The sequence below is a fragment of the Schistocerca nitens genome, chromosome 5 (genome assembly GCF_023898315.1).
Source record: "Schistocerca nitens isolate TAMUIC-IGC-003100 chromosome 5, iqSchNite1.1, whole genome shotgun sequence".
Classification (NCBI taxonomy): Eukaryota; Metazoa; Arthropoda; class Insecta; order Orthoptera; family Acrididae; genus Schistocerca; species Schistocerca nitens.
In genome coordinates, this window is record NC_064618.1 from 287,534,164 (window position 1) to 287,547,386 (window position 13,223).

A 13,223-nucleotide genomic window follows, 5' to 3' on the forward strand; every position below is an offset into this window, starting at 1 on the left:
AGTCTTATCGTGATTCGAAGTGCCTACTTGTAACCCTATGAAGGACTAATTTTATGATATCTGTTTCTTGATTATCGTCCACGTGTGATGTCTCCTGGGCCGAGTAAAATTACTGATTTGGAATATATGGATGTGTTAGAACAAGTTTTTTATTATTACATTTGTGTGCCCATCGTAAGCAAGAATGATTCCTGGGCAGAATGTTGCTTATTTCTGATTTTATCTGTTTAAGATATTTCTGTTGGTGTTGCATGAGCATCAATGTTATAATGTATGGCTGTAAATAAATTATTTAAAAATACAACCCCCAGCCCAATGGCCACTCCACCCAAATCCCGTGCTACACAACCAACACTTCGACGAAACTGTGTATGTATCCTTTATAGCTAATCCTGCCACTTGGTTCACATGTCTGTGTCGTTCCACAATCTGGTAGTCGCAAGTAACCAGAAGGTCGAATAAGCTGAAATAAAAAAAAACTGTGCATCATGTGCATTCTGCTAAATTATTCGAGAATATGTACACGATGAGTGTCTGGTAGTAAGTGTCAAAATTTAAGAGAAATATAAAACCATAAAGCGGAATGTTTTCTTCGTTCTTTTAGTGTATGAAGCAGTATGGGTTGGGAAATTGATCTGGAAGTGGAAGAATATTTAATACTTCATACGAATCTTAACCAAGTTTTTACTGTGTAAGACATAAAGGAGCATAATATAAAAAGCAGAGAGATACCAAACTAGTTTATTTTTCCAGAAACATGGAAATACTATGTTTATATGTGGCAAATGCAACGAGAAATGAATGTAATTACAAACAGCATTGGATTGATGGACTGGAATGTCAACACGTTTGTTTAACTTGCTTGACACGATTTCATTGTGCAAGCGATGTTGCTATCATTATGTAGTAGTTCTTGAAGATGACGGGCGTGACGTCATCGCTGGCGAAGTTTCTATTAGGCCTGAGACTGCGGTACGGATTCTGCGAGGGTGGTAAGACAAAGTTCAATGCCCTATGATGCTGCAGCCTTTCTGCATCCTTGAGTACTTCCTCCGCAGTGTACGACGTAACCGCGACTGGGACACTAGGATCTTTCAACAGCGCTGTCACAGTGTCGGACCAGGAGTCTATATCCTTGTGACCATTCGGCCTGTACAGTCCAGCGTTGTAAGCACAGATGATGGTGGGCGGGATGTAGTCCTGCGAAGCCACGTACTCGTGGTAAAAGGTCTGTGGAGGGATTACCATTTCCACGGTGCGGCCTTTCTCCTGACACTGCGGGCACAGTGTGGATTGCTTCTGCAGTAGACCCCGCGCTTCCGGTGGCAGACTGCACACCTCAGGCCCGACGAAGACGAGGACTAGAGCTTTCAGGCTGGGAATTAGGTGCAGCAGGAATGCCTCCCACTTGTCGGCTCTTTCCATTTCGAACGACCACTCTGCGCCCACGAAATGGACTACCAGCTTCTCCGTAGTTCCGCTGATTTTATTCGACTTTTGAAGTGCGAAGAGAGCAGTGAGTGGCCCGGTGGCAATTTCGGAGAGTACTGCTCGCTCTAAGGGACTGGCGTCCACACCGCCGGAAAGCTTCAGCAGGTCAGACTGCATGTCACTACTGAGCGGCTGGAAGCTCTCGGGGAGAAACACTGGTAGCTGTGGGTTGATGACACCGTTTCTGCTCTGGTATATAATTAAACTTTTGAACAGTTGTAGGTCGTGACACCACACGTCGTGGTTTGGCGGCCTGTGTTCAGGCGAGCAGTAGCTCACCATACTGCACGACTCACAAGTGTGCAGATTGGCAGCAGATGGCAAACGGCAAGTATGGCACACATTAGGATACAAAATAATTTCCTGTTCGTATGGCTCCAATTGACGGTTTAGAATAGCAGAACACTCGAGGAGTGCGTTCATTCTATATCCCCTATATTCTTCTGCGGAGAGACCCACAGCTGGAGCGTAGAGATTATCTGTGCCTCTTTCTTTGCACATTTCGCTGACAGCTTGACAGAGATCTTTGTGCGCTGACCAGTCAGATTTCTGATGCTCTTCAGAGCAGTAGCTCATTAAGTGGCACTGTTCACAGACCTTCATCACCTCCCTCTGCTTTGACTCTTTGCAAACGTGGCACGTTGTTGCGAGAAAGGTATTTCTCTGAACCGGTGTGTATTCGTAATCGAATTCTTCATCGCCTGGTTGTTGTAGGACATCTTCCAGTCTTGATGAACGCAGTTTAGTCAGTTCCCGGAGGTTTTTTGTTATGGTTTCTAAGTATTTCTCCGATTTCTCCACTTCTGACAGAGCATTAGATTCAATTTGTTTTTTAATCTTAAGCTGTGCTCGTTCTGCCAATTTCTTATTTAGCATCTTCTGCTCTCTGGCTTCTTGGCTAATTTTCGGTGGCGACACTTTGTTCGTCACTTCTTTCACAGAATCGCCACCAGCATTTTCCGTTCCCTTGTTGCTCTCACTGCTACTGACGCTCGCATCTACAATGTTCTCAGGGCCAATTTTTGACACATTATTAGACGAGGAGAGAGATCTAGCACTATCCTCCTTTGCCTCTGCCGAATCTAGTTTCTTTTTCTTGTTTCTCTTATTCTTCGATTTAACTTCTACGAAATTTTCAGATTGGTCTTCGGTCCCCTCAGAGAACTGAGCATCTTGTTGCTGAGGTTTCTCGGGCTTAGTTGTTGGCTTTGAATCAGTTTTCTTTTTATTGGTCTCGTCCGTTTTCGTTTGCGTTGATGGAATATTAACTCTCGGTTTTTGTTCTTCTGGTTTGGCGACTGATGTTTCTTTTGATTCTGCAGACTTGCTCTCTGGCAGTATGCTGGCATCACCGTCTTTCTCTATCCCTGAGGCCCCCTTCTTCTTGCGGCGGTTCCGTTTCTTAGCAGATGCTGTTTGGGTGGTTGTACCAGAGGCTTGTTTTGCTGGAGTTTCATCCGACGGTTCACCATCTTGCGTCGTTGTAGGAACTGGCTGTGTTCCCTTACTCGCCTTTGTTTGGCCCGGCTGGGAATCTTTTTGTTGACCTTTCGACTTATTTGTTGGCGACGCGGTAGTTTGTTGTTTCTCCTTTGCTTTGCGTTCGCCGCCGACAGCCGTTACATTCGTATCTTGCTGTTTTCCTCCCTCGACGTTTGCATCGGTAGAATTATCTCCAACTTTGTTCTTCTTCTTATGACGATTTCGTTTCTTTTTCTTTGAAGCCTCTTGTTCTTCGGATTGTGACTCAGCATTTATTACTTGTGTTTTGTCTGACGAGTCTTTCTCAGCAGTTACCGGAGACTTCTCTACCGTGGGCGACTTCCCTGGTGAAACTTTAGGTCCTGTACCTGCACTTTCACTAGACACATTCTTTCGATTCTTCTCCACAGGCGCTGAAGCAGTGTCGCGGTTTGACTCCTTTTCCTTGGATGGTGAAGCAGGTGCCGGCTTTTTCTTTTCATTGTTCTTGGGCTTGGCAACCTCTTGTGGTCCCTTATTGTCATTCGCCTCTGACGGCTTAGCGTCTTCTGAAACCGATTTCTTCTGCTGACGATTCTTCTTCTTGCCGCTCGATTTAGATTGTGCGTCATCCTTAATGGGACCTTCTTTGCTGTCTTTGGGATCCGTTGCGATCTTAGTTTGCTGATTCACTTTGCTGCCATCGTCTTTGACTTGGGCCGAGTGATTAGAAGCAACTGCTTCTAAAGTTGGAAGTTCAGTCTCAACGAGTATGTTAGAGGAAGATTTTTTCGAGTTTTCCGTTGTTATGGACAAATTAGGTGCTTCCTTCACTTCTGGCGAAATCTCAGCACCGGTAGCCGTTTTAGTGGCATCCTTCTTTCCGCCTTTGCTTGCTGGCTTCACTTCCTTCAAATTTGGAGCCCCTTCACTCTTGGACACACCCGTCTCGTTTTTCTGTTTACTTTTCTTTGAAGGTGCATTTTTATTAACTTTCTCGTTGGGATCGTTTTTTGGTGATGGTGGCTTCTGCTGATTTCCTGGTGCTGCTGGAAATTTTTGTTCTGACGTCTTTCCATCAGCTGTTTGGTCTTTCGATGTTTCGCGTTTCTCTGCCGATTTTATGTTCTCTGTCGCGGGGGCAGTTGAATTTTTGTTAGAGTCCTTCGGTTTTGGTGCCTCCGCATCCGTTACCTTTTTGGAGACTTCGTTCGTATTATTTTGCTCAATGAGCGTCTCCGACGTTGCTCCAGCAAGCTGATTTTTGTTTGGTTTGTCTTTTACTTCGTTCACTTTTTCTGCAGTGTTGTCTTTCGTTGTTTTAGGTTCACTACTAGACTCTAGTTTTTCTGTTACTTTGTCCTGAGCGTTTTGCTTGTTATCTATCTCCGACTGCTTGTTGGCATTAGGATCTCCTTTCTGTACAGAATTCGTTTGGACGCTTTCCTTAGCCACTTGGCGCTTGTTCTGTTTCTCTGCATGCTGTTTAGAGGGCTGTCCATTAGATGCTGCCTTTGCTGCATTTGACGATACCTTTTTATTCTTATCTGCAAGTTCTCTTCCAGAATCTTGTACCTTGGGTGGAGCAATAGGCTGTGAGCTCTTTTCCGTCTGAGATTTTTCTATGGGCACCTCTCGCGTTTTATCACTGGGTGTAGGACTGAGGGAGGGGTCACCGATCAGTGGTTGTGGTAAAGGCTGACTGGTAGGCTGAGGAACTGTGGGCTGTCCCTTCGGAGGTTCACTTTGTACTGGAACACTCGGCTTTGGTTCACTGTTTGAAGCAATATCCTTCTTGGGTGGTGGAGGCTTTTCCGCTGGAGAACCAACGACTCCCAACTGCGGAGGTGCCTGAGCTATAGGAGGCTTATCTGGTGGGGAGACCATGACTCCCAACTGTGGTGATTCCTCGGTAGTAGGAGGCTTTTCTGGTGGGGAGCCCATAACTCCCAACTGTGGAGGTGCCTGGGCTGTAGGTGGCTTTTCTTGTGGGGAGACCAGGTTTCCTGTCTCAGGCGATGCCTGAACTATTGGTAGGGAGCCAACAGCGCCCAACTGTGGAGGTGACTGTGTTTTAGGAGGCTTTTCTAATGAGGAGCCCACGACTCCCAACTGTGGAGATGCCTGAGCTGTAACAGGCTCTTTTGATGGAGAGTCCACTACTCCCAACTGTGAAGGTGACTGATCTGTAGGAGGCCTTTCTAGTGGGGCGCACATAACTTCCAACTCAGTAGGTGCCTCGGATCCCATCACAGGCTGCTCCGAGGTTTTGGATTCGTCGCTCTTGGCGTTAGGTGGAGCTGGTGTGGGGATGGCTGCAGCTGCAGCTGGCGAGTCCTTCGGCTTGGCCGCCTCTGGTGGCTGTGGCGCCGGCCCTGCTCCTGCTGACGTGGGCGGCTGCGGGGGCGCAGCAGCATCTGCTTTTTGGCCACTGTCAGGACCTGTGCCGGGCTCTGTAGTCTGTTTCTCGGAAGGCGCAGATTTCGGTGGCGCCTCATCACTTTTTGTCTTGCTCTTCGCCTTCTTCGTCATTTCTGCAAAAGAAAAATTCGTATCGGTCAGTCTCTCATTCAAATATTATTAAAAATGAACATTTAATACATGGGTTTCACAAGCTGCGACATTGTCGCGAATGAAACAGTGACCTGTCTATACAATAAGTTTCCTTTAATTTACGTCTATGGTTACAAACTTTTTGTTAAAAGATTACCGGTTTCGGTCTATAATGACCATCATCAGATCTGTTTTATAAAAACAAAGTCCTAATGTACTGCAGTCATAGTGGCACTATGGCTGCAGTACATTAGTACTTTGTTTTTATAAAACTGATCTGATGATGGTCATTATAGACCGAAACCGGTAATCTTTTAACAAAAAGTTTGTAACCATAGACGTAAATTAAAGGAATCTTAAATCATGGGTATTCTTTCAAGCTTGTGATGGAATATTCTCAGTTCCCATTAAAATGTATGTACATCAACGGTGGGCATTTGCAAGTTAATCAGCTGCGTAGACCTGAATCAGTGGAAGTGGAGATGTTTTGGCAGATAATCATTTGTTTTTGGTTGCAGTCAACGTTACCTAACTGACAATCTACTTCGTACTGTTTTCTTTCCTTGTGGTAGGTGAACGTAATTGTTGCAGGTAGGATCTTTATCTAACATTAGCTTAGCGCCCACTGCTTTTCTCGTGTAGACTGTATGGCCTGCGCACATTTTTTTGTTATTCTTCAATTGAAATTTTATGTCGTTCATAAATTGCAACACCATCTAAGCTTCCTACACTAGCTGAAGCCATAGAAGCACGGTCATTTCCAATTTTACTTCTGGCCAAAAACCAATTCTGGTAGCTGGAGTAAAAAGTTTTTGTTCGTCATGCCTTTTGTGTCCTTTTCGAGATATTTCCATAGAATCTTTCACTTCCTAACACATATTTCTTTATATCTAAGCGAGAAGTGAAATTTCATACATTTAGCTTTGAGATTTTTTAATATATGTAAACATTTTCTTACAAATTTCCATGCCCTATTTCACCCCCTTAGGGACAGTATTACCAAAAGCAGCAAAACTCACAATGTTTTATTGCTAACAGAGAAGCCAAATACCTTCGAAAGTGCTTTCATAATGAAAACATTTCATAAAACTTTTCATCCTCTACTTCACACACTTAGGGCGTTGAATTTCCAAAACCAGTGAAACACATGTTTTTTATTTCTAACCTAGAAGTCAAGTATCAATTTTTATAGATGTAGCTTTAAAAATCCTTTAGTTGTTTCTTTAATAATGATTTCGTTTCAAAAAAACTTTCACCTACTATCTTGCCTTCTTGGTGGTTGAATTTATAAAAATGCTGAAGCACGTACTGTTTTTTTTTTTTTTTTAATTTCTCTCCGAGAAACCAAATACCAATTTCCGTAGTTCTAGTTTCAAAACTGCCTTAATAGCGACATATTTTCAAAAAGCCTTTCATCCACTATTAAATCCCTTAGGAGTGGATTTAGAGCACTCTCTCCTTAAATGATGCCTACAGTAAAAGATCCACACCCTTTATAAATTTCTACTTAAAAACTGATACCCAGTAAAAAAAAATAAAAAAGTAAAAGTTGTTTCACGAGTAGGAATAAAATGATATTGTGTTCATTAAAGTTAACACTAATCATGTATACATATACCGTAAACTGAATCGTTTCACATCATTTCGATAAAAGAATCGTTCAAATGAGCGATGGAATATGATGTAAGTTACTAACTAGCCGGAGGGTGGAGGAGGGAGGGGGTGGCAAATGATATGTTGGTCGTGTGGAAAAATGCTGTCGAGTCCACCCTGCAGATACACCCCTTGATATGTAACATGACAAAAGAAGGCCATGGCAAACCAACTCCACTAGTACCTTGTCTAGAACGGTGATGAAGGATTCCTGCAACTGCTCCCCCGCCGGCCCTTGTGGCCGAGCGGTTCTAGACGCTTCAGTCTGGAACCGGGCGACCGCTACGGTCCCAGGTTCGAATCCTGCCTCGGGCATGGATGTGTGTGATGTCCTTAGGTTAGTTAGGTTTAAGCAGTTCTAAGGTCTAGGGGACTGATGACCACCAATGTTAAGTCCCATAGTGCTCAGAACCATTTGAACCATCTGCTCCCCAACTATATCAAAAAAGTTTTGCATCCCCCGGTTCCTAGAACTCCTGAAGATAGACGTTGACTGTGGATATTGCATCACAGACACAGTCAGAGGGACTGTTCAGAGATGTCACTAAACCCGCCCAAAGATGTAAGCAACCATGCATGAGCAGCGCCTACTAGACGGAAGGAGTCCGACAGCCGATCAGTTCCAGTCATTCCACCAAGAAAGAGGTCCACGGCTCGTGTTATCTGTAGTTCAACCACTCCTAGACGGTCAATACCACGGTTCGATCGCGTCTGCGTTGCTACTTTGTGCCAGGAAGAGCTCTCAACAGGGGAAGTGTCCAGGCATCTCGGAGTGAACCAAAGCGATATTGTTCGGACATGGAGGAGATACAGAGAGACAAGAACTGTCGATGACATGCTTCGCTCAGGCCGCCCAAGGGCTACTACTGCTGTGGATGACCACTACCTACGGATTATGGCTCGGAGGAATGCTGACAGCAACGCCACCGTGTTGAATAATGCTTTTCGTGCAGCCACAGGACGTCTAGTTACGACTCAAACTGTGTACAGCAGGCTGCATGATGTGCAACTTCACTCCCGACGTCCATGGCGAGATCCTTCATCGCAACCACGACACCATTCAGCGCGGTACAGATGAGCCCAAGGACATGCCGAATGGACCGCTCAGGATTGGTATCACGTTCCCTTCACCGATGAGTGTCGCATATGCCTTCAACCAGACAATCGTCCGAGACGTGTTTGGAGGCAACCCGGTCAGGCTGAACGCCTGTGACACATTGTTCAGCGAATGCAGCAAAGTGGGGGTTCCCTGCTATTTTGGGGTGGCATTATGTGGGGCCGACGTACGCCGCTGGTGGTCATGGAAGGCGCCATAACGGCTGTACGATACGTGAATGCCATGCTCTGACCGATAGTGCACCCATATCGGCAGTATATTGGCGAGGCATTCGTCTTCATGGATGGCAATTCGCGCCCCGTCGTGCATATCTTGTGAATGACTTCCTTCAGGATGACGACGTCGCTCGACTAAAGTGGCCAGCATGTTCTCCAGACATGCATCCTATCGAACATGACTGGGATGGATTGAAAAGGGCTGTTTATGGACGACGTGACCCACCAACCATTCTGAGGGATCTACGCCGAATCGCCGTTCAGGAGTGGAACAATCTGGAGCAACAGTGCCCTGATAAACTTGTGGATAGTACGCCACGACGAATAGAGGCATGCATCAATGCAAGAGGACGTACTACTGGTTATTAGAGGTACCGGTATGTACAGCAATCTGGGACCACCACCTTTGAAGGTCTCGCTGTATCGTGGTACAACATGCAATGTGTGGTTTTTACGAGCAATAAAAAGGGCGGAAATGATGCTTATGTTGATCTCTATTCCAGTTTTCTGTACAGGTTCCGGAACTCTCGGATACGAGGTGATGCAAAACTTTTTTTGATGCGTGTATTTTGGCTATGATATGACAACTCCTGTTTGGCAATGTTATGTTCCAGCGTTGAATGCAATGTAATGGACAGACTCATAAATCGAGACGGAGGACTGAATATAATTCGAAGTTCAATACATGGTGACAAACTAATCTTGACATAAGAGAGAAGCCGGCCAGAGTGACTGAGCGGTTCTAGGCGCTACAGTCTCGAACCGCGCGACCGCTACGGTCGCAGGTTCGAATCCTGCCTCGGGCATGGATGTGTGTGATGCCCTTAGGTTAGTTAGGTTTAATTAGTTCTAAGTTCTAGGGGACTGATGACCTCAGAAGTTAAGTCCCATAGTGCTCAGAGCCATTTGAACCATAAGAGAGAAGTAAAAGATAAACAATATCCCAGCAAGGAAAAATCATTGAGAAGCATTGCTCCAGCACCTCACGGATCAGGTCATCTGGTGCGGATTTGAAGGCAAGTCCAACGCCCTCACCACTACACCAGCTTCCTTAGCTAATATTTCTCTATGATACTTCGTCATATGTGTTTCCGATGGCTGAAGCTACCAAGTAAATACGCCTATTGTTAACTCTTTTATCTGGAACGCAATACTAGTTGTCAGAGACTTTCCGGTTCCATTGATACGAGTTCAGTGGCACCGAGACGTCATCGAGACCCGAGAGACAGTTTCACTCGACGAGTGTTCAAGGTGTGGGGTCGTCGTAATTAAGCGCGAGCTGTTTAAGGAGAGAGACATTATTGGCGCCGAGCAGCCCCGAGCCCCGGTGTCAGCGTCCCAAGAATAGCGGCGCTGGCAGCAGGCGCAACCAGTGGCGCAACCCGCAGCGCTCGATTCGCCGAGATACGGCGACGTCACAGCCTCGGGCCCCACGGCTCGCGCGTACGGCCGCTTTTTATATCTCACCTCCGACTCGCGCGAGCCGCTGTCCGAGATACTGCAACCAGCGCCTTTCAGGCTTCCGACACGTTTTATCATATGTGCATGTTTCTCTAAAAGTTATAGACTTTCGTTACGGTGTGTAACGCACCATACACAGTTCTTACAGTACTGTTAAAAGAATGATACTCCTTCTTCTTTGCTAGGTCACGACTGGACTGTCTCCACGCTCTTCTTTTCTGACTTATTCCCTAATCTGTTGGTAACTTCGTCCTTTTTGGGCTTCCATGTCTCAATCGGTAAAAACCGGACCTTTATAGCAGAGCGGGCCACAGTGTGCCAAACTTTACGTGGGCCGAGTGTGAGGACCGCGTACAGGCCAAGGTTCGGCCTGTGTCGGCTTTATTCGTTCCTTTCCGGAAATACTCCGTACAGAGCGACATTTCATTCAGTATTGCAGTGTGGCACTTCTCGATCGCCACAACTCGCTTCACTTCGGCAGAAACGAGGTGTCAGAACTGCTTATCTTTGACTATATGTTCATGCTATGAAGGGTGTTCAACGGTCCACTGACTGTTGCACAAAAAGAGGCTGTCTAGCTATCTGTCGTTACAAGCCTTTAAAAATGAATGGAATGACAGAAGAGAGGAATGAGAAAGTCAATACATATGCATCAAAAAAAGTTTTGCATAACCTCGGTGCCCAGAACTCCTGGAGATAGACGTTGACTGTGGATAATATATCACAGACACAGTCTCTTTGACTGTTCAGAGATGTCATTCAACCCGCACAAAGATGTAAACAACCATGCATGAGCAGCGCCTATTAGACGGAGGGCGTCCGACAGCTGATCAGTTTCAGTCATTCCAGGAAGGAGGTACACGTTGTCTGCAGTTCAACCATACCGGTGTGTACAGAAATCTGGACCACCATTGCTGAAGGTCTCGCTGTATGGTGGTACAACACACAATGTGTGGTTTTCGTGAGCAATAAAAAGGGCGGAAATGATGTTTATGTTGATCTCTATTCCAATTTTCTGTACAGGTTCCGGAACCGAGGGGATGCAATATATATATATATATATATATATATATATATATATATATATATATATATATATATATATATATATAGACAGGTGCTGAAAATTTTCTATGAAACGAGCTTGAAATAGCATGCAAAAAATTTTAATGATTTAGTTGACAATGAAAGAATACAAAATTACTTAGATTGACACACAGGGTTCATTGTTGTGTCACCAAGAAGTACTTCGTGCTCAATTTGCAGGCTTGTAGCACGGGAAGAAATTGATGATATGAATAGTAAAATTTCTGAAGCCGCGCACATTACTCCATTGTCAGTTGCAAAAGAAGTTCTCCACGGAGCAGAACCAAGAGCATGGAGACTTCATATACACTGAGTCACCAAAGAAACTGGTATAGGCATGTGTAATCAAATACGGAGATATATAAAGAGGCAGAATACATAGGTGCTGCTGTTCGCAACGCCTTTTTTTAAAACATATGTGTGGAGCAGTTGTTAGATGGTTACTGTTGCTACAATGCCACGTTATCAAAACTTGAATTTGAACGTGGTGTTATAGTCGGCGTACGAGCATCACCAAGGTAGCGATGAAGTGGGAATTTTCCCGTACGTCCATTTCACGAGTGTACCGCGAATGTCAGGAATCCGGTAAAACATCAAATCTCCGACATCACTGCGGCAGGAAAAAGATCCTGCAAGAACAGAACAAACGACGACTGAAGAGAATCGTTCAAAGTGAGAGAAGTGCAACCCTTCCGTTGACTGCTGCAGATTTCAAAGCTGGGCCATCAACAACTGTCAGCGTGCGAACCATTCAACGAAATTTCATCAATATGGGCTTACGGAGCCGAAGGCTCACTCGTGTGCCCTTGATGACTGCACGACACAAAGCTTTATGCCTCGCCTGGGCCCGTCATTGGACTGTTGACGACTGGAAACATGTTGTATGGTCGGACGAGTCTCGTTTCGAATTGTATCCAGCCGATGGATGTGTACGGGTTTGGAGACAACCTCATGAATTAATGGACGCTGCATGTCAGAAGGGGAATGTTCAAGCCGGTGAAGGCTCCGTAATGATGTGGGGAGTGTGCAGTTGGTGTGATATGGGACCCCTGATACGTCTAGATACTGTTCTGACAGGTGACACGTACGTAAGCATCCTGTCTCATCACCTGCATCTATTCATGTCCATTGTGCATTCTGACAGACTTGGGCAATTCCAGCAGGACAATGCGACACTCCACAAGTCCAGAATTGCTGCAGGATGGCCCCAGAATCACTCTTCTGAGTTTAAACACTTCTACTGGACACCAGTCTCCCCAGACAAGAACAATATTGAGCATATCTGGGATGCCTTGCAACATGCTCTTCAGAAGATGTCTCCATCCCCTCGTACTCTTACGGATTTATGGACAGCTGTGCGGGATTCATGGTGTCAGTTCCCTTCAGCAATACTTTAGACATTAGTCGAGTCCATGTCACGTCGTGTTGCGGCACTTGTGCGTGCTCGCGGGGACCCTACACGATATTAGGCAGGTGTACCAGTTTCTTTGGCTCTTCAGTGTATTTCTGCAAAGTACGTTGTTTAAGTCAAGGGGCATGCCTGAAAAGATTTTTCTATTTAAAACTCACTATTGTTGAATTTATGAAGAAAATGTAGTGCAGGCGTATTTTATGTGAACATTACTGCACCTGCTAGGTCAGAAACGATTTTTTTCTCATTTGATGGAGGTGCATGTAAAAAGAATATCGCGTTTTGGAAGGGACACATTCCGACAAACACAGTCCGGTTCCCTAAGCTCACTGCCGTTAACAAAGACATGAGGTTTGAGTAACTCATTGTGGCCTTAAAAGAATTACAAGGATCGTTTCCTAAACATTTTGAGCACACTGTCAAACTTACATTTAAAAAAATTTGGATGGTGCTGAGCCACAGTCATGAATATTTTTTGAAAGAATAAACCGCCCTTTGACTGTGTAGTACTGTATTTGTCGTCTGTGCTATCTAGATTTCAACTCTTATGCCATTATCGATTACAATGCTAAAAGTTCTTAGACCATTAACATATCATATCTGTTACGGCAGTCCTGCTTTGGACTGCCTTAGCAGCTAAGACTTGTTAGTGGTCTAAGAACTTTTACTCTGTGTCGATAATGGTATAAAAGCGGATATCTAGATAGTACAGAAGAGAAACAGTAATATACAATCAAATTGCGGTTTATTCTTTCAAAAAATATCTTACGACTGT

General features: G+C 45.0%; 1 protein-coding gene across 1 annotated transcript in view; it reads right to left on the reverse strand.

Moving 5' to 3' along the window:
• Positions 1 to 725: 725 nt before the first annotated feature.
• LOC126259268 (nascent polypeptide-associated complex subunit alpha, muscle-specific form-like) overlaps positions 726 to 13,223 on the reverse strand; it is a 63,094-nt gene continuing 50,596 nt past the window's right edge. Inside the window, exon 2 of the mRNA XM_049955903.1 lies at positions 726 to 5,486. Within this exon, the coding sequence (XP_049811860.1) occupies positions 874 to 5,484 (4,611 nt within the window). The 5' untranslated portion in view covers positions 5,485 to 5,486 and the 3' untranslated portion in view covers positions 726 to 873. The remainder of the gene's footprint in view (positions 5,487 to 13,223) is intronic.